The sequence below is a fragment of the Budorcas taxicolor genome, chromosome 19, assembly GCF_023091745.1.
Source record: "Budorcas taxicolor isolate Tak-1 chromosome 19, Takin1.1, whole genome shotgun sequence".
Classification (NCBI taxonomy): Eukaryota; Metazoa; Chordata; class Mammalia; order Artiodactyla; family Bovidae; genus Budorcas; species Budorcas taxicolor.
Window position 1 is genome coordinate 38,675,813 of NC_068928.1, and position 18,460 is coordinate 38,694,272.

The 18,460-nt window shown below is 41.4% G+C and overlaps 1 protein-coding gene across 1 annotated transcript; it reads left to right on the top strand.

Annotated features, from left to right (window-relative positions):
- Positions 1-1,328: 1,328 nt before the first annotated feature.
- MRPL45 (mitochondrial ribosomal protein L45) lies at positions 1,329-17,624 on the top strand. Its single transcript, XM_052658126.1, has 8 exons — positions 1,329-1,427; positions 2,303-2,480; positions 2,879-2,996; positions 6,529-6,627; positions 14,875-14,923; positions 15,811-15,960; positions 16,326-16,499; positions 16,910-17,624. The coding sequence occupies exons 1-8, from the start codon at positions 1,362-1,364 to the stop codon at positions 16,994-16,996; spliced, it is 921 nt and encodes a 306-aa protein (XP_052514086.1). The 5' UTR covers positions 1,329-1,361; the 3' UTR covers positions 16,997-17,624.
- The last annotated feature ends 836 nt before the right edge of the window (positions 17,625-18,460 follow it).

Genomic DNA, 18,460 nt, shown 5'->3' on the forward strand with positions numbered 1-18,460 from the left:
TGTAATGCTATAGGTTCAAGGCTATGGCTAAGACTTGTGAGAAAATCCTTAGCTTTGAAGACTATATAGGTACTTTCCTGGCAGTCCAGTGGTTAAGACTGTGCTTCTACTGCAGACAGCATGAGCTCAATCCCTGCTTGGGGAACGAAGATCCCACAAGCAAAAAATGTGTGTGTGTGTGTGTGTGTGTGTGTGTGTGTGTGTGTGTACACAGTATAGTCAAAAAGTAGAGATTTAAAACATCAGATCCCCAAATCCAAAAGTAATCTCCCTTTCCTTTGACAGTTGTTAGCATTTTACTTGGACCTTTGTAGCAATTGTACAGCTCATAGATCCCAACTCATTGCAAAATACCATAGGTAAGTGTTCAATAAACATTAATTGGCAGAATGAGATAAAAACCTAAGGGTAAGTATGCAAAATGCTTATTATTTACCTATGGTTACAGTACTGGATTTTCCAGGATGATCCCTACAACATGAATCCCTTAACCACTTAATGTTAAGAAATACAGTACAGTAGTCAGTGCATGGGTTCTGGAGTCAGACTGCTTAAATTTGAATCCCAGTTCTGCCAATTATCAGCTGTGTGACCTTAAATAAATTACGTACTTAATTTCGAGGCGGCACATCTTGTTGTTATATACAATATTACTCTTGTTTGTGATGAGGATTGAGTTAAAATATATAAAATACTCGGAAAATTGCCTAGCATCTGGTAAATGATTTCTAAGTATAAGTCATTTTTTGTTAATAAAACCTGTGCCTCTGTCCCCAAATGGCAAATAAATGCTTTTGTCAGTCCACGTGTTTTTTGCTTCAACAAACATAGTTGTCATTAATTTCCTTAATTCGATAGGATATTCTGACGGTATAGACTGGGAAAATCAGAGCTCTGGCTAAGGTTACCCACCATATGGGATACAGACCCAGAAGCTAGCCATTTTCGTCCTTTCTAAGATCCAAGTAGGCACTGAAGAAAACACTTGTCTCAGAAGGGAAACACCTTTTCGTTTTTTACGGAATGGAAAAAAGGTGCAGCTCTGTCCCAAACCTGGAATGCAGTAGCTCCTGACCGTCAGAAACCTTGGTGCGCAGGCGCAGTTGTAGCTCCACGCTCTCCGCCGGGCGCGTGACAACCGTGCTTCCACCCTACCCACAACGCCATCTTACTGCGCTTGCGCAGCCCAACTCCACCTTCGCTCCCTCCGGAACGCGTACGTGCGCGCTCGCGCCTTTCACACTTGGCGGAGGGCGCGTGCCCTGGAAAATTCCACGCCCGAGCTAGCTCCGCCCTATGCGCCTTCTTTCCAGCCTCCGGCTCTTCACTGTTTCCTTCCCAGCTGCCTTTGCGTGAGCAAAATGGCAGCCCACTTGCCGTGGAGTTTGTCTTGCTTATCCAGGGCTGTAGGACGATGGTCTCGGCAGGTGGGTAGGGATGGGGTGGCTGGAAGTCTGAGGGCTGGAGGAGGACAGAGTAGAGGGAAATACTCATTTTACGGTTGTCCTTGGTGAACTTGGGCGATACAGATCGTGCCTAAGTAGGGAGCAGTTGAGGTAGGCGAGACACAGCTATGGCTGAGTGGAGAGAGCCTTCGTAGGCTATCAGGGCGGGCAAGTTCTCGGGGATTAAGTTTCTCCGGTTTGCCCTTCGTCTCACTGGCGTACGTGTGTTAAATGAGAAAGAAGTAATGGTTTGGAAGGTGGTCTCGCTTCCCGTTGATTTTTTATAAATGTACTGAATTGATTAGTAGCTGTAAAGGAGGGAGAATCGTTCCTGCCTCAACAAACTTCATGGTCAGCGAGAAAAGGGATCTGGCCTTTAAAGAGCTTATGGAGCTAGAACGACAAAATAAAGTTTACGTTGAGGCTCCCAATAGAATGAGCACAATGTAATCTGAGTAGATGTAGAGATTTCTGAGTTAAGGTAGAGCAGAAGAAAAGAGAGTACTGGGTTGGTGTTTAAGTTCCCCATCACACTGAGCGTTCTTTCATCAGTCTGATCAACCTTGCTTCCATCAACTTTCATCAACTCTGCATTCTTGAGTTGGCATAGCCCTGTAGTATGAAAAGTACTAAAAGAAAGCCTTTAGTAAAGGTTGAGTGGTATTAGTATTAGTAAAAGTTGCTTACTGGCTTTTAGTAAGAGACAGCTATAATTGTTAAGACAGAAGCATTTACCCATGTTGTGTGGCTTTATAATTGTTCCTAAGTCATTCTTTGGATGTGCCCTTTCTATCTTTGCTTACAGTTTGTATAAGATTTTTTCCCAGGTTACCTAACCTTTTTCTGCTATCCTCCAGCCAATCCTGATGACTCAGTCCTCAGCAGTACTTCCAGTGAGAACTAAAAAACGTTTCACACCCCCTCCTTATCAACCCAAATACAAAACAGAAAAACAGTTCATAGACTATGCCCGGAAAGCAGGACTGGTCATTCCTCAAGAAAGTTTGGAACGTCCCATACATCTGGCCTGTACAGGTAAAGCCCTAACCCAGTCCCCTTCTGTCAAAGGTCTTCTTGAAAAGTGGAATGATTTGGACTGTGAATGATAGCATTTAATTAACCCCCAAATCAGTTCAGCTTTAATAATTTGTATACATTATATTTCATGAGGTCATCTTTGATGTTGTTTTCATAATATTCCTAGAAGACCAGGGTAAAATTTTTCTGTTTTGTACAAGAAGAAGCTAAAATTCTTTTGAAGACTAAAGATTATCTTACTCTACTTTTTCTAATCCTGCATGATTTCCTCTGCATGGAAAAGTCTGTGGATAGTCTATTTTGTATCCAGGAGCCCTCCCAATTTTTTATGACCTCAAGATGACTTTTTCTCAATCTTGCAATGCTTTCTTAGTTTTCTCCTTCTCTCTTCACAGCTAGTATCTTTGATGCCTATGTTCCTCCTGAGGGTGATGCCCGAGTGTCATCTCTTTCTAAGGAAGGACTGGCACAGAGGACTGAGCGATTGAAGAAGAATGTGGCATCACAATTGTCGTAGGTATCTGAGACAGCTGGGAGTTAATATTAGAATAAAAATTTCTTGTTGCTACTTAATCCAGAGAGGCCATCTTGGATTAATTGTGTATAACTCCTTTGATAACTTGACAGTATATTCTTTCCCTGTAATAGACTTAATGTATGATAGTATGGGCATTCTGAATCTTAGCATCTCAGCCTTGACTTGTCGTTTTTGTCACATCATTTAGGAAGTTGACATTGAAGTTTGTAGGACACTTTTTTGATCACATATTTAACAATTGAAAGTAGTAATAAGAGAGAGCATATTTATAACAGAAATACCTGAGATTTTAAGAGAGTAAGAAAAGCCAAAAAGGCTTAAGAAGACAGACCTGTTCTAGGGAGCTAACTGTGCTTTAGTTAAGGAGCAGGAGCCAAAACTGTCTTCTTAAAGAGATTTTCGGTATCTGTCACTCTGGCTGTGATTATATCTAAATTATAGGCTCTTTAAGGTTATATATAGATTTCTATGCATAAGTGTATTGAGTTACTGTCAATTCTTCATGTGGCTACAACATTCCTCTAAATACAGATCTTATCATAACAACACCTCTGCCTCAGACTTCTTGTGGCTCCTTATTATCTGAAGAATAAAATATAGATTTCTTCAGTGGTATTCAGGGCTTTTTAAAAAATAATTCAGCTCTTACCTTTCTCTCCACCATTGTCTATTTCATTTTTCTCATCCTAAACTTTAACATTTCCAAACTAATTGCTAGTTCCTTGACAATTGCTGCGCTGCGTCTCTTTGCACATCCTTTCCTTTGTCTGAAAAATGTCTTTTTTCCTCAAGCATTGTGTCTGCTGTGTTTTGTTTTTTTTAAAAAATATTTATTTTTGGCTGCAATGGCTTCTCTTATTGTGGAGCACAGCCCTATACTAGGCCCTACACCCCACACTACATGTGGGCTTCAGTAGTTGCTGTATGTGGGCTCAATAGTTACAGCTGCTGGGCTCCACAGCACCGTAGCTGTGGCACAGGGGCCTAGTTGCCCTCAACATGTTGGATCTTCCCAGTCAGGAATTGAACTGGTGTCCCTTGCATTGCAAGGTGGATTCTTAACCACTGGACCACCAGAAAGCCCTGCTTTTTTTTAATAATATACCCCTAGTTCTTCCCTCTCCTCTCCCCTCCCCCTTGGCAACCACAAGTCTGTTCTCTTTGTTTCTTTGTTGTTGTTCAACTGCTAAGTTGTGTCCAATTCTTTGTGTCCCCATGAACTGCAGGACACCAGGCTTCCCTGTCCTTCACTGTCCCAGAGTTTACTCATGTTCATTGGGTCAGAGATGCCATCCAACCATCTCATCCTCTGTCGCCCTCTTTTCCTGCTCTCAATCTTTTTGAGCAGCAGGGTCTTTTCCAGTGTATCAGCTCTTCGCATCAGTTGGCCAAAGTATTGGACTTTCAGCTTTAGCATCAGTCCTTCCAGTGAATTTTCAGGGTTGATTTCCTTTAGAATTGACTGGTTTGATTTCCTTGCTGTCCAGGGGATTCTCAAGAGTCTTGTCCACAATCAAAAGCACCAATTCTTCAGTGCTCAACCTTCTTTATGGTCCACCTGTCACATCCATATGTGACTACTGGAAAAACCATAGCTTTGATTATGTTTGTCTTTCATAGATATGTTTCTTTCTGCCCTTTTTTTTTTGGCTGTACCACTCAGCATATGAGATCTTAGTATACTGACCAGAGGGATCAAACCTGCACTTCCTGCAGTGGAAACTCAGGGTCTTAACCACTGGACATCCCTGTGCTATATTTTAGACTGCACATATAAGTGATATTGTATGGTATATGTTTTTCTCTTTCTGACTGACTTTTTTAAGTGTGATAATCTCTAGGTCTGCTTTTAATTTCTGTGTCTGCTCTTAAGCCTTCCCTGGCTTTTTTTGGAGTTGCCTTTGTTATAACAGTATGCTTATTTTTACTATCTCCAATAACTCTGTATTGTGATCATCTCCTCTCGTGTATTTCTCTCCTGGCTTGTGAACTCTTTGGTGGAAGAGTTCATGATGTTGATGAACACAACACTTATTGTCTAGGGGAGGACACCAGTTACTGATTGTTTACACATAATTACAGATAGGGTGAAGTATGAGTGCCATGGAAACACAGGACAGGGAAAGATAACTTTCCCCATCTGGGAGTTCAGAGTAGGCTTCTCTAAGAAAATGACATTTAAAGCTGGGATCTAAAGGGTTGCTTGGAGTTAGCTGAGTAGAGAAATGTGGTGAGGAATAGCATTCCAGGAAAACAAAACAAGGCTTTGAGGTGAAAAGAGTGTAAAGGAGTTGATTTTGTCAAATGCTTTTTCTCTGATCATTGACATGATAATGTGATATTTGTCCTTTATTGTATTGATATGGTATATTACATTAATTGATTTTTTAGTGTTAAGCCAACCCTGCATTCCTGGGATAAATTCCTCTGAGTTATGGTGTCCCTCATCCTCTTAATACATTTTTGGTAACACTGATTAGATCAAAATTCCCTGTTTACATTATTATAACTATGAAAATGCTGTTGACAGCTGAGTCATGCAGTACATTACTATTACATTTCCTTTCCTGCATAATAGTTTTTTATTTTCCTGGCATTAAGTGTCTTTTTTTCTCATTTCCTTGTAGAACCCCTGGTTGTGTTAATTTTCTCTCACTGTGTAGAAAACATTATTCTATCAATCTCATCATAAAGCCCTTCTGGAGCCTTCTTACCTTTTTCACTCTGGATTGGTCACCCTTCAGGCTCACTGTACATTGTGGGATCTATTTTATCATCATCCTGCTAATCTGTTTGCCTTGCTCTTATATATAGTCCCTGTTCCCTGGATTTTATGTCTTTCTCCTTCATGGTACATTCAGTTATTTTGGTGGTACACGTTCCCTCGCAGCTTCCTGAGAAAGAGTGGAAGGTAAATAAATGAAATGTTGCAAGGCTAAGAAAAAGTCTTTCTTTTAGTCTCCGACTTCATTTATAATTTGCCCATAGGGCTACCCTGGTGGTCCAGTTGTTAAGACTTCACGCTTCCCCTGCAGGGGCCACAAGTTCAATCCCTGGTTGGAGAACTAAGAACCTGTCATGCTATGCAGTGTGGCCAAAAAAAATAATTTGCCCAGATATAGAATTCTGGACTGGGAGTCATTTTTTTCTCCATGAAAAATACTCCTCCATTGTCTTTCTAATCTTTCTAACTTCTGATGTCACTAATTAGAAGCCCAATGTCTTTCTGACTCTTGAACCTCTGTATGAAACCTGTTTTTTTCTTCCTTAGTGCTTATAGGATATTTTCTTCGATGTCAAAATTCCAGAAATTCACTATGAGAAGCATTGGTTTTTCTTTAGAATAATTGATTTAACCGTAAGTTAGAAAGCTGAATTTATAGGACTTGGCACATTCAAAAAACAATTACTGAATAAATGGACAGACATTAATGGAGGTAAAGTAAGCTGTTAAGTTATGGAAATTGAATGACATCTTTAAAATGATTCTCATGCTTAATTTTACAGAATCCGGAGGATAAAAGAAAGTGATCCTAATTTTAAAGTAAAGGACTTCCCTGAAAAAGCCCAGGATATCTTCATTGAAGCTCACCTGTGTCTAAACAAGTATGTGAACTCCCTGTCTTATACCCATTATGTTCTCAGCAGCTATTATTCTAGATCGTTTTTTTTTTTTCTTCAGGTAAGAATTCTAGAGTGAGAGACCTTCTTCTTTGGGAAATAATTGGAGCCTGGAGCTATCCTTGACTTCTCTCACTGTGTCTGGGAATTTTCACCATTTGGTCTGGCTCAGCTCTACTGGCAAGTGTTAGGACTCTGCTTAATGGCAGCTGTTTTCACCCCACCTGATCCCTAACTCATCTTGATCCTTTCTGTGTGTTTGTCTTTTAGTCACTAAATCGTGTCCAACCCTTTGCAACCCCATGGACTCTAGCTCGCCAGGCTTCTGTGTGTTAAACTGTCTCTCAAAGTTTGGTCAGATTCATGTCCATTGGGTCAATAATGCTATCTCACCATCTCATCCTCTGTTGTCCTCTTCTCCTTTTGCTTTCAGTCTTCCCCAGTATCAGGGTCTTTTCCAATGAGTTGGCTCTTATCATCAGGTGGCCAACATATTGGAGCTTCAGCATCAGACCTTCCAATGTCTGATTGATCAGACCTTCCAGTCTCTGATTTCTCAAGGTTGATTTTCTGTAGAATTGACAGATTTGGTGTCCTTGCAGTCTAGGGGACCCTCAAGAGTCTTTTCCAGCATCACAATTCGAAAGCATCAATTCTTCAGCACTCACCCTTCTTTATGGTCCAACTCTCACATCCATGCCTGACTACTGGAGAAACTATAGCTTTGATTCCACATACCTTTGTCAGAAAAGTGATGTCTCTGCTTTTTAACACGCTGTCTAGATTTGTCATAACTTTCCTTCCAAGGAGCAAACATCTTTTAATTTCATGGCTACAGTCACTGTCTGCAGTGATTTTGGAACCCAAGAAAGTAAAATCTGTCACTGCTTCCACTTTTTCCCTTTTTGTTTACCATGAAGCTATGGGACTGGATGCCATGATCTTAGTTTTTTGGATGTTGAGTTTTCAGTCAGCTTTTTCACTCTTCTCTTTCATCCTCATCAAGAGGCTCATTAGTTCCTCTTCACTTTCGGCCATTAGAGTGGTATCATTTGCATATCTGAGGTTGTTGATATTTCTCCCAGCAGTCTTGATTCCAGCTTGTGATTCATCCAGCCCAGCATTTCGCTTGATGTACTCTGCATAGAAGTACATAAATAAGCAAGGTGACAATATACAGCCTTATTGTATTCCTTTTCTAGTTTTGAATCACTCAGTTATTTCATGTCCAGTCTGTGTCTTCTTGACCTGCATACAAGTTTCTCAGGAGACAGGTAAGGTGGTCTGCTATTCCCACCTCTGAGAATTTTCCAGTTTGTTGGGATCCACACAGTCAAAGGCTTTAGCTTAGTCAATGAAGGAGAAGTAGATGTTTTTCTGAAATTCCCTTGCTCTGTCTATAATACAGTAAATGCTGGCAATTTGATCTCTGTTTCCTCTGCTTTTTCTAAACCCAGCTTGTACATCTGTAAGTTCTCAGTTCACTTATTGCTGAAGCCTAGCTTGAAGACTTTGAGCATAACCTTACTAGCATGTGAAATGAGCATAATTGTTCGATAGCTTGAACATTCTTTGGCATTGCCCTTCTTTGGAATTGGAATGAACACTGATCTTTTCCAGTCCTGTGGCCACTGCTGAGTTTTCCAAATTGCTGACATATTGAGTGCAGCGCTTGAACAGCATTATCTTTTAGGATTTGAAATAGCTCAGCTGGAATTCCATCACTTCCACTAGCTTTGCAATACTGAAATCAGATTGACTATATTCTTTGTAGCTGAAGATGGAGAAGCTCAATACAGTCAGCAAAAACAAGATCTGGAGCTGACTGTGGCTCAGATAATGAGCTCCATATTGCAAAATTCAGGCTTAAATTGAAGAAAGTAGGGAAAACCACTAGGTCACTCAGGTATGACCTAAATCGATTCCTTATGAATTATACAGTGGAGGTGACAAATAGATTCAAAGGATTAGATCTGGTAGACACAGTGCCTGAAGAACTATGGACGGAGATTCATAACATTGTACAGAAGGTGGTGATCAAGACCATCCCCAAGAAAAGGAAATTCAAGAAGGCAAAGTGGTTGTCTGAGGAAGCATTACAAATAGTTGAGGAAAGAAGAGGAAAGGCAAGCAAGCAAGGGAAAGATATACCCAATTGAATACAGAGTTAAAGAGAATAGCAAGGAGATAAGGCCTTTTTAAACGAACAATGCAAAGAAATAGAGGAAAGCAACAGAATGGAAAAGACTAGAGATCTCTTCAAGAAGATTGGAGATATCAAGGGAACATTTCATGCAAGTATGGCACAATAAAGAACAGAAATCATATGGACCTAACAGAAGCAAAAGAGATTAAGGACAGGTGGCAAGAATAGACAGAAGAACTATATTTTAGAAAGTTAATGATCAAGATAACCACGATAGTGTGGTCACTCAGCTAGAGCCAGATATCCTGGAATGTGAAGTCAAGTGGGCCTTAGGAAGCATTACTTCAAACAAAGCTAGTGGAGGTGATGGAATTCCAGCTGAGCTATTTAAAATCTTAAAAGATGATGCTGTTCAAGTCCTTCACTCGATACGTGAAGCAATTTGGAAAACTCAGCAGTGGCCACAGTTGAGTTGCTATTTTGTTATTGGGTTGCAGGAGCTCTTTATGTGTTCTGGATAGTAATCCCATATCAGATATATGCTTTATAAATATTTTCTCCCATTTCATGTGTTTTTATTTTCTTGGTAGTGTACTTTGATAAAAGAGCATTTTAATTTTTGTTAAGTCCAAGTTACATGTTTTTTCTTTTGTTGCCTGAGTTTTTAGTGTCAAGTCTACAAATTGTTGCCAAATCCAGTGTCATGGAATTTTTCCCCAATGTTTTCTTCTAAGAGTGTTATAGATTTGGTTCTCACATTTTGGTCTTTGATCCCTTTTGAGTTAATTTTGCATATGCTGTAAAGTAAGCATCCAACTTCATTTTTTTTTAATAATATTACCTGTGTATTTATTTGTTTATTTTGGCTGTGTGTGCTGGATCTTTTGTTGCTGTTCTTGGACTTTCTCTAGCTGCACCAAGCCAGGGCTACTCTTTGTTGTGGTGCCTGAGCCTGTCTTTGCAGTGGCGTCTTCTGTTGCAGAGTAAGGGCACTAGGCACACCGGCTTCAGTAGCTGGGGCTTGAGGGCTGTAGAGTACGGGCTCAGTCGTGGCACACAAGGTTCATTGGTCCCAGGCGTGTGGAATCTTCTGGAACCAGGGATTGAACCAGTGTTGCCTGAATTGGCAGGCGGATTCTTAACCACTGGGCCACTAAGGAAGTCCCTGTGGTATACCTTTCTGATTCTTTTCTTTCTTTTTCTATCGATTTTTAAAAATTATTTTCTTAATGGTTACTTTGGGGATTAGAATTAGTATCTTAACAGTCTAGTTTGGATAATATCAAAGTTTCAATAGTGTACAAGCAGTCTGCTCCTATGTATCTCTGTCCCTTCCCCTTTGCATTGTTACTGCCACTGATTATATGTTTATACGCTATATGCCCATAACATACATTTGTAACCGATGTTTTATGCATGTGCCTTTTAAATCAAATAGGAAAAAAATGAGGAATTACAGATCAGAAGTACAGGAATACTGGCTTTTATGTTTACCTATATAGTAGCCTGTACCAGTGCTGATTATTTCTTCTTATTGCTTTAAGTTACTGTCTAGTGTCTTTTCATTTAGGTCTGAAAAACTCCTTTAGTATATCTAATAGGACAGATCTCCTGGTAATAAACCCTCTCAATTTTTGTTTATCTGAAAATATCTACAATTCTCCTTCCTTCTTTTTTCTTTTTTTTTCTTCTTCTTTTGCCATAGCTCATGGCATGTGGAACTTCCCCGACCAGGGATTTAACTCATGTCCCCTGACATGGAAGTGCATTAACCACTGAGCCACCGAGGAAGCCCTCTCCTTCATTTTTAAAAGATAGTCTTTCTATCTATAGAATTCTTAGTTGACAGATTTTCTTTTAGGCCTTTAAATATATCATCCCACTGCCTTTTGGCCTCCATAGTTTCTGATAAGACATCAACTGTAACCTTTTTAAGGTCTCTTGTATGTGACAAATTACTTCTCTTTTGTTACTTTTAGGATTTTCTCTTTGTCTTTTGATTTTGACACTTGGCACTGTACTGTGTCTCAGTGTGGATTTCTTTGAGTTCATTCTGCTTGGAGTTTGTGAAGTTCCTTGAATATGAACATTCATTTCTTTTACCAGATTTGGAATGTTTTCAGCCATTCTTTCTATTCTTTCTCTTTTTGGCTACACTATGCATTATGCGGGAACTTCCCCGACCAGGGATTGAACCTGTGCCCCCTGCAGTGGAAGCACAGACTCTTAACCACTGGGCCCTTAGGGAAGTTCCTTCAGCCAGTATTTCTTCATATGTTTTTCTGCCTCCTCTCTTCTCCTTCTGGGATCCTATGATTGTGTGTTCATGCACTTGACAGTGTCCTTCAGATACCTCAGGCTCTACTCATTTTTCTTCATTTTTTTCTTCTTTTTGCTCCTTTGATTGGATACTTTGAATAGTTTTATCCTCAAGTTATATGGCTGAGCTGGTAAAGAATCCGCCTGCAATGTGGGAGACCTGGGTTCGATCCCTGGGTTGGGACGATCCCCTGGATAAGGGAAAGACTGCACACTCCAGTATTCTGACCTAGAGAATTCCATGGACTGTATAGTCCATGGGGTCGCAAAGAGTGGGACACAACTGAGCAACTTTCACTTGCTCCTTAGATTGGATGCTTTCAATAGTTTTATCCTCCAGGTAACTGATCCCTTGTTTCTGCCTGCTCAGAGCTGCTGTTCAACCCCTGTAGTGAATTTTTTTTAAGTCTTTATTGAATTTGATACCTTATTGCTTGCCTTTTTTTTTTTTTTTTTTAATGTGTTGGGTTTTTGGCCAGGAGATATGTGGGATATTAACTCCCCTACCAGGAATTGAACCTGCGCCCCCTGCACTGGAAGGTGAAATCTTAACCACTGTACTGCCAGGGAAGTCCCTAACCCCTGTAGTGAATTTTTAATTTCTTTCACTGTATTTTGCAGTTCTAGAATTTGTTTGGTTCATTTTCATAATTTTTATCTCTTTACTGATGTACTTATTTCGTAGATTGTTTTAGAATTTCCTTTAGTTCTTTTTCCCTGGTTGCCTTTATCTCAATGTGCACGTAGGACAGTTGATTTAATGTCTTTGGCTAATAATTCTAATGTCTGGGCTTCCTCAGGGATAGCTTCTGTCAAAAATTTTTTCCTGTAAGTGGGCCATAGTTTCATGTTTCTTTGTATACTTTGTAATTTTTTGTTGAGAATTGGACATTCTGAATAGTATTATGTGGTAGCTCTGAAAATCAGATTGCTCGGCTCCTCAGAAATTGCTGACTTTGTTGATTAGTGCCACTGCCATCCATTTGTGACTTTTCCAAACTAATACTGCTAAGTGTGTATTCTTTGTTGTGAGTAGTAGTCATTGAAGTTTCCATTCCATTATCTCTGCAGTTGGCCAGTGACCTGACAAAGATTTCCTAAATTGTCTGACTGAATAAAAACAAAATACGTGTTCATTTCCCTTTATCCCTTTATATCTGTTGATGGGAAAAGCTGCTGCAGCCAGCAGGGCTGAAACAGTGGCATGGTTTGTGCTGGTCTCTCTGCCATCCACCAGACTGACCAGAATGTGCAAACTCAAATTTTGGAGGGGAGGGTCCCTGCTGCCTGCCCAAGTACCAGCCATCCACTCCAGAACACAGACCACTGTCCCACAGTCATGGCAGGGCTGAGGGAAAGAGGAGGGTAGGTGGTTTGTACATGTTCTTCTATCCAGACTCATTGGCTTCTCCCTTCATCAGGCACTCCCCTGGTTGTTACAAGTATCCAGAGTTCTGAGATTTTGTTTTTCTTATTTATCAGTTATTTCAATAAAGGGACCCACCCCTAGTGCTTCCTGGTCTGTCGTTTTGCTTGATGTCTATGTCTGTTGATTTTGCTAAGTTGATTCCAGGTCTGTTTTGTAGTGTTGATGATGGAGTGTGTTTCTTCTGAGGGAATTCCAGACAACCTAAGTTATGAATATGCTCCCAGAGAGGTTTTCTCTGTGTGTTTCTGCCAGATCCTATAGGGATAGCATTGGCAAGGTATTAGTTTTTATGTTAATTTCTTAGTTTAGGAATTCTTGCATCATAGAGATACTGTAAATTTTGTGTCTACATCTGAGTATAATGTGTACTTAGGGCTTTAATTTTTCAGTTTTCATGGGGTTTTTTTGGTTGTTGTTGTTTGTTTTTTAGATTTTTTTTCCCCCTCCTCAGAGCTCTAGACAGAGGGAAGCTTTGTCTCTAGGTTGGTGGACTATTTTTCTAGTTTCCTTTTCCTGCAGCTGCCCGACTCTTTTGAGGGTCATAGCTTTATACAGGGATTTCAATTCCAACTCCCTGTCCTTCCAACATCCTGGGTTTTAGGAAAAGTCAAGCTCTAGCCATCAGATCCTATTTCTGGATCCCTAAATCATCTCTTACCTGGTTGTGGTATCAGGTTATGTTCTTTCCATTCTACTTTTAATTCCCTCTTCCTCTCTGGCACCTATGGACTTAGCTTCCTTTCTCGTGTACTACGCTAGAGATTTAAAAATGTGTGTGTGTCTGTGTTTATTATATTCTGCCCAACCTTTCTGGATGTTTACAGTGGGAGGGTAAATTTTATTGCAAACTTACTTATAGGATAAGTTCTATTACAAAATAGAGTCAGCTCATAAAAGGAGGAGTTTATTTCTACTGAAGATTTCTAGGCCGGGAGGTGGGAGGGGGGTTCAGGATTGGGAACTCATGTACACCCGTGGCTGATTCATGTCAGTGTATGGCAAAACCAATACAGTATTGTAAAGCAAAATAAAGTAAAAAAACAAAAACAAAAAAAAAAGATTTCTAGGCCAAGATAGTGATGAGGAAGAATTCATTCAGAGGTGCCAGGTGTGGTGGTTGTGGTATCTGTCACCACAACTTGGTCTAGTCTAGTCTAGAGCTACAGTGAGAGGAAATGACTCAGAGTCTTTTTTATTTGGAATAGAAGTGGAAGTGAAACAAACAGAACTAACCTATCACCACTCTGGCATTAGAGACACAGTTTTTAAAAGAGCAAGACTTTAACCACTCAGGAAGTGTTAAATTGCAGAAGACAGAAAAAAAAGAAAAAAAGCAACAAAAAAAAATAAATTGCAGGAGAAAGTCATGAATGTGTATCTGAAAGAAACCAATCTGTGGTCTTAGGTTTACCTGAAGTTAGGAACCCTCCTAAAATCTTACATGTACAGGAGCTTGGGTTGGTTGGCTCATTTTCTTACTGAACAGAATCAGCATAACTTGGTCACTCTGGCAGCCACAAAGATGGGATGGAGGGACAGTTTGTGTGGAAAGGACCAGAAATGACAAGTGGTTATCTTTTATTTTTTCCAAACCTTGAGCTTTTTATTTTGTATTGGGGTATAGCCATTTAATGAAAGCCGTTGACTTCTCTGGTGGCTCAGACAGTAAAAGCGTCTGCCTACAATGTGGGAGACCTGGGTTGGATTCCTGGGTCAGGAAGATCCACTGGAGAAGGAAATGGCAACCCGCTCCAGTACTCCTGCCTGGAAAATCCCATGGACGGAAAAGCCTGGTAGGCTAGAATCCATGGGGTCGCAAAGAGTCAGACACGACTGAGCGACTTCACTCTTTCTGTAGCTGTTTAACAGTGTTGTAGTGTCAGATGAACAGTGAAGGGACTCAGCCATACTGGTTATATCTTGGCTAGGTTCAAGGATGAAAGTGTAAGAAATAAAGCTAAGCAGTTGGTATTGATGATGTAGCTTTTGATTGTTGTTTGTGTTGAATCTTGTTCCAGCTTAGGACAGAAATCAGTCCCCATGTCCCAGTGAGGGTCTCTTACCCATCTCAAGGATATATAGTAATTTCAGAGAAATTTCTTTCTGCTCCTGAGATTCAGACATAAATTTGCACTGCTTTTATAGCTCATGGTTTTCTGAGAAATTATGTTATTCTTTATCTTTGTGTCTCTAGGACTTATACCTGGCTTATAGTAGGTGTGCAGAAAATATTTGTAAAAATGAAGGGAATAGTTTTCCACTTTCAGGGCCATTTTCAACGTTCACATAGAGTATCATAAAAGCAGTAGTCAGTGATATAAATTTCTTTCCTTTTTAGCTCAGACCATGACCGACTTCATACCTTGGTAACCGAAAACTGTTTTCTGGTAGGTTCTCATCTTCCTTAGAATTGTGGGATGCCTGAGTAGACAGATTCTAGATAGTACCTCAGTTTTCTTAAGGATCAGTTTTGAGAGTACAGGAAGTTTAAGGCAAAAGCCCAAAGTTCATCATGTTTGGCTGCATATGGAGTCTGGTAAAGGCCGTGCAGTTGAAGATAGAGGAGGTCCCTGAGCAAGCAGTACTAAGACTACAGATCCTGAGGTGAGGGGATGGTCACGTTAGGCCAGCCCTGCACATGCCTGTGCTACAATAAGGGACTTAACCAGTGTGCATGAGGCTTACACTGTGGTAACAAGGGTGCTAGGTACTCTGGGAGACTCCTGACTATGAGGACTTTGTGGTTTAGTTAGAAACTCAAGAATAAGAATTTCAGTTGCTCTCAGTTCTGCCTCCTCTCCTCAGGCACAAGCATAGCTATCCTAGTCTAAGCAGGTTATTAACCTTTATAAAAGTCTATAATTCCTATAAAAACTGCAGAAAGGTAAGAGGAAAAAAACAAACGTGCAGCCAACAGAAATACATGCAATAATGAGCAGATTATGAAAGTGTGTGGGAGGGATAACATATTAGGTAAGCTGGCAGTTTGGAATGAGGTCTTCATTGATTTGGAGAAGGGTCCTCCGGATGGTAATTGGCTCTTGAGTCATGATTTAGAAAGGAAAAGAGAGTTGTTGTAAGGTGAGCTGGAACAGTAGCTTAAGCAAAATTTAGAAAAGTGAGACAGTAAATAAGCACCAGAACGCATTTGATGGGAAACGTTGCATGTTGACTGTGGCATTGCAAGAAGTGGAAGCATGGAAATAAGCACCCACTTCCGTAAGGGGGTGGGGGGTGCGGGCAGGAATCCAGTTGAACTCTTCTCTGCCCTCAGGACATGGTCTGGGACATCAAATATAAGACTGTCCGCTGGAGCTTCGTAGAATCTTTAGAGCCACCCCAGGTGGTGCAGGTTCGCTGTTCGAGTCTGATGACCCAGAGCAACGCGTATGGCCAGGTCACCGTCCGCATGCATACCCGGCAGGTAGAGGCACCACTCTGCTTTCCTCCCAGCTTTTCTTCACTCTCAGGTTGAGCACCTACCTCTGAGTCCTGGGTATAGCTACCCAGGACTGTGAGTTCTAAGGAAAGGCTCACCATGGTCTTCCTTGCCTTGTCACTGCACCCTTCCCACTGCTGTATGTTAGCTGCGAACCCGGGTGTGGGGATATTATTCCCTCCCCTTCCTGGGATCCCTCCAACCTCCTTCCACTCCCTCCACCCTGACCGCACTCCCCACCCAGTCAAAAACCCTCTAAGAGTAAAGTGTCAGTGGTTGATTGGTTAGTCTGGATTCAGAATTAAACAACTCTGAGGGCTAACAAACTTGATGTGCTTTCATCTTTGCAGACTCTGGCCATCTATGACCGGTTTGGCCGGTTGATGTATGGACAGGAAGATGTGCCCAGGGATGTCCTGGAATATGTTGTCTTTGAAAAGCACCTGGCAAATCCCTATGGCAGCTGGAGAATGCATGGCAAGATCATTCCCCCATGGGCACCCCCTAAGCAGCCCATCCTTAAGGTAAAGCAGCTCACATGGTTTAAGGTGTGCTAAGTTACTTGAGTCTTAGGTCCAGCTCTTTGCGACCCCATGTACTGTAGCTCACCAGGATCCTCTGTCCATGGGATTATCCTGGGAAGAATACTGTAGTGTGTTGCCATGTCCTCCTCCAGGGGATTTTCCCCACCCAGGAATTGAACCCCCCGCATCTTACGTCTCCTGTATTGGCAGACGGGTTCCTTACCACTAGGGCCACCTAGTTTAAGACATGGCATCCTCAGCCACTCCTGTTGGGCACCTCCTAGTGGAGAGGGAGGGTGATGCAGCCCCAGGAAGAGGAATCCTTTAAGGATAGGCCTGGAGGCAGGTGTGAATCTCTTGGGTAAACCATGGACTTGGATAGTAGATAACCCAGCTTCCTGCTCTTTCAGACGGTGATGATCCCTGGCCCCCAGCTGAAACCTGGGGAAGAGTATGAGGAGCTGCAGAGAGAGGCCCATAAGCCTCAGCTAGCGTGACGGCAAGAATGACTCCTGGGGTAAAGCATGGGTGATGAAGCAACTGGAAGCTGTGAAGTCTGGGTGTCTGGAAGCTGTGAAGTCACCTGTCTTTCTTCACGCTGTAGAAAGAACTGCCTTTGTTCTCTTACCCTGCTTGGGTCTTTTAAGCGGTCTTATCCTCAATAACAACTGCTGCTGGTTGGACCCTGGTGGGTTGGTTCTATGCACAGCAATGGCTCCGCTTCTTTTTTTCCATTTTGTATCTAGTTTCTAACTCCAGATGAAAGACGGTGTGTTTCAGAGAACATGATACCGGCTTGCCCATAGCAAGAACTGTCAGGAGCAAACTGGCAGGACTTTCTAATTACAGGGCAGGGATCAGAGTTGGAAATAGAACACTATCAAGTATTAGACAAATTGTGGGTTCTCTACATTTCTCCTGGTTCAGGCTGGAAGTGGACAAGCCTTCAAATGGTAGAAGTGGAAGTTCACTCTGACTGATGTGATTTATAGGAAATCCAGACTTGAGAAAAATAATTAGTGTTTATAAAAGTGATGTCATTTAAGAGGGTCTCTTCTCATACACTGATTCACTAAGTCAGTGTCTGTATTTCACAAATGAATGTAAATCCAAAGAAATCATTTAGTCTTCAGCTTTTGGATTTTGTTCTTAATTATTGACTGTATCCTGATGTAATCCCAGGAGGCGTTGGTGGAGGCAGGGGCCATGGGAGTGTGGATATACTTGGGAAATTCATCAGTAAGACTTGGTTCCCTGATTTCTAGCACCTTTTGGAGATGGTGACTATTTTTGCAGCTCAAATTTGGAGGAAAAGATTCCAGGATATGAACCTGTGGAGAGTGAAACAGCCCAGCCCCTACTTGGGCCTTAGCTCCAGCTGGAGGAGGATGTAGGACTTCACATGCTCATGTCCTGGGTCATCTGAAGTGTGACAGGGAAGTCAGTGTCTCAGCAGCAAGCTTGGCTTGTAGCACTATTACACTGATCAGCCCATGAGGTCTCCTCTTAAAAATTAGAACCTTATTTCTCATATTTATGTTTTTTTAAGTCTAGAGTTTTCTTTTAAGGAGTTTATCACTTGGCTAAGGATTAATCTGTTCTGACCTTATCTTGAGAGTAGAGTCCAAAGAAATGAATCAGGTTGAGAATAACCTGATGACAAGCTACCATCTCAGCAAAGCAGCAAACAGACCAGGCCTCACTGGGGAGAACTAAGGTTTTAATAACAGCTGCCAAAAGTGCAGACCACAGAAAAGAGATGTGCATGCTTAGGGGAGAGGCAGCACCAGTGGGTTAATCCAAAGCAGCCACTCTCATCATGCTACTTAGTCTCAACCCTTTTGGCTTAAAAGTGTACATCAGTCTCCAGCATTGCTGCCCAAATGAGGTTTGGTCATATCCTATTTGCCTGGTCCCCGGATTAAGGCAAAATGAGAAGGGAAGTGCTTTCAGTAGGGTCC

What these genes read in the sequence shown, in the direction of transcription:
- MRPL45 (XM_052658126.1), top strand. Translation starts at nt 1,362, where the DNA reads ATGGCAGCCCACTTGCCGTGGAGTTTGTCTTGCTTATCCAGGGCTGTA. An exon ending in AATGTGGCATCACAATTGTC is followed by an intron (nt 2,997 to 6,528) that starts GTAGGTATCTGA and finishes TTAATTTTACAG; the next exon opens with AATCCGGAGGATAAAAGAAA. An exon ending in CTAAGCAGCCCATCCTTAAG is followed by an intron (nt 16,500 to 16,909) that starts GTAAAGCAGCTC and finishes CTGCTCTTTCAG; the next exon opens with ACGGTGATGATCCCTGGCCC.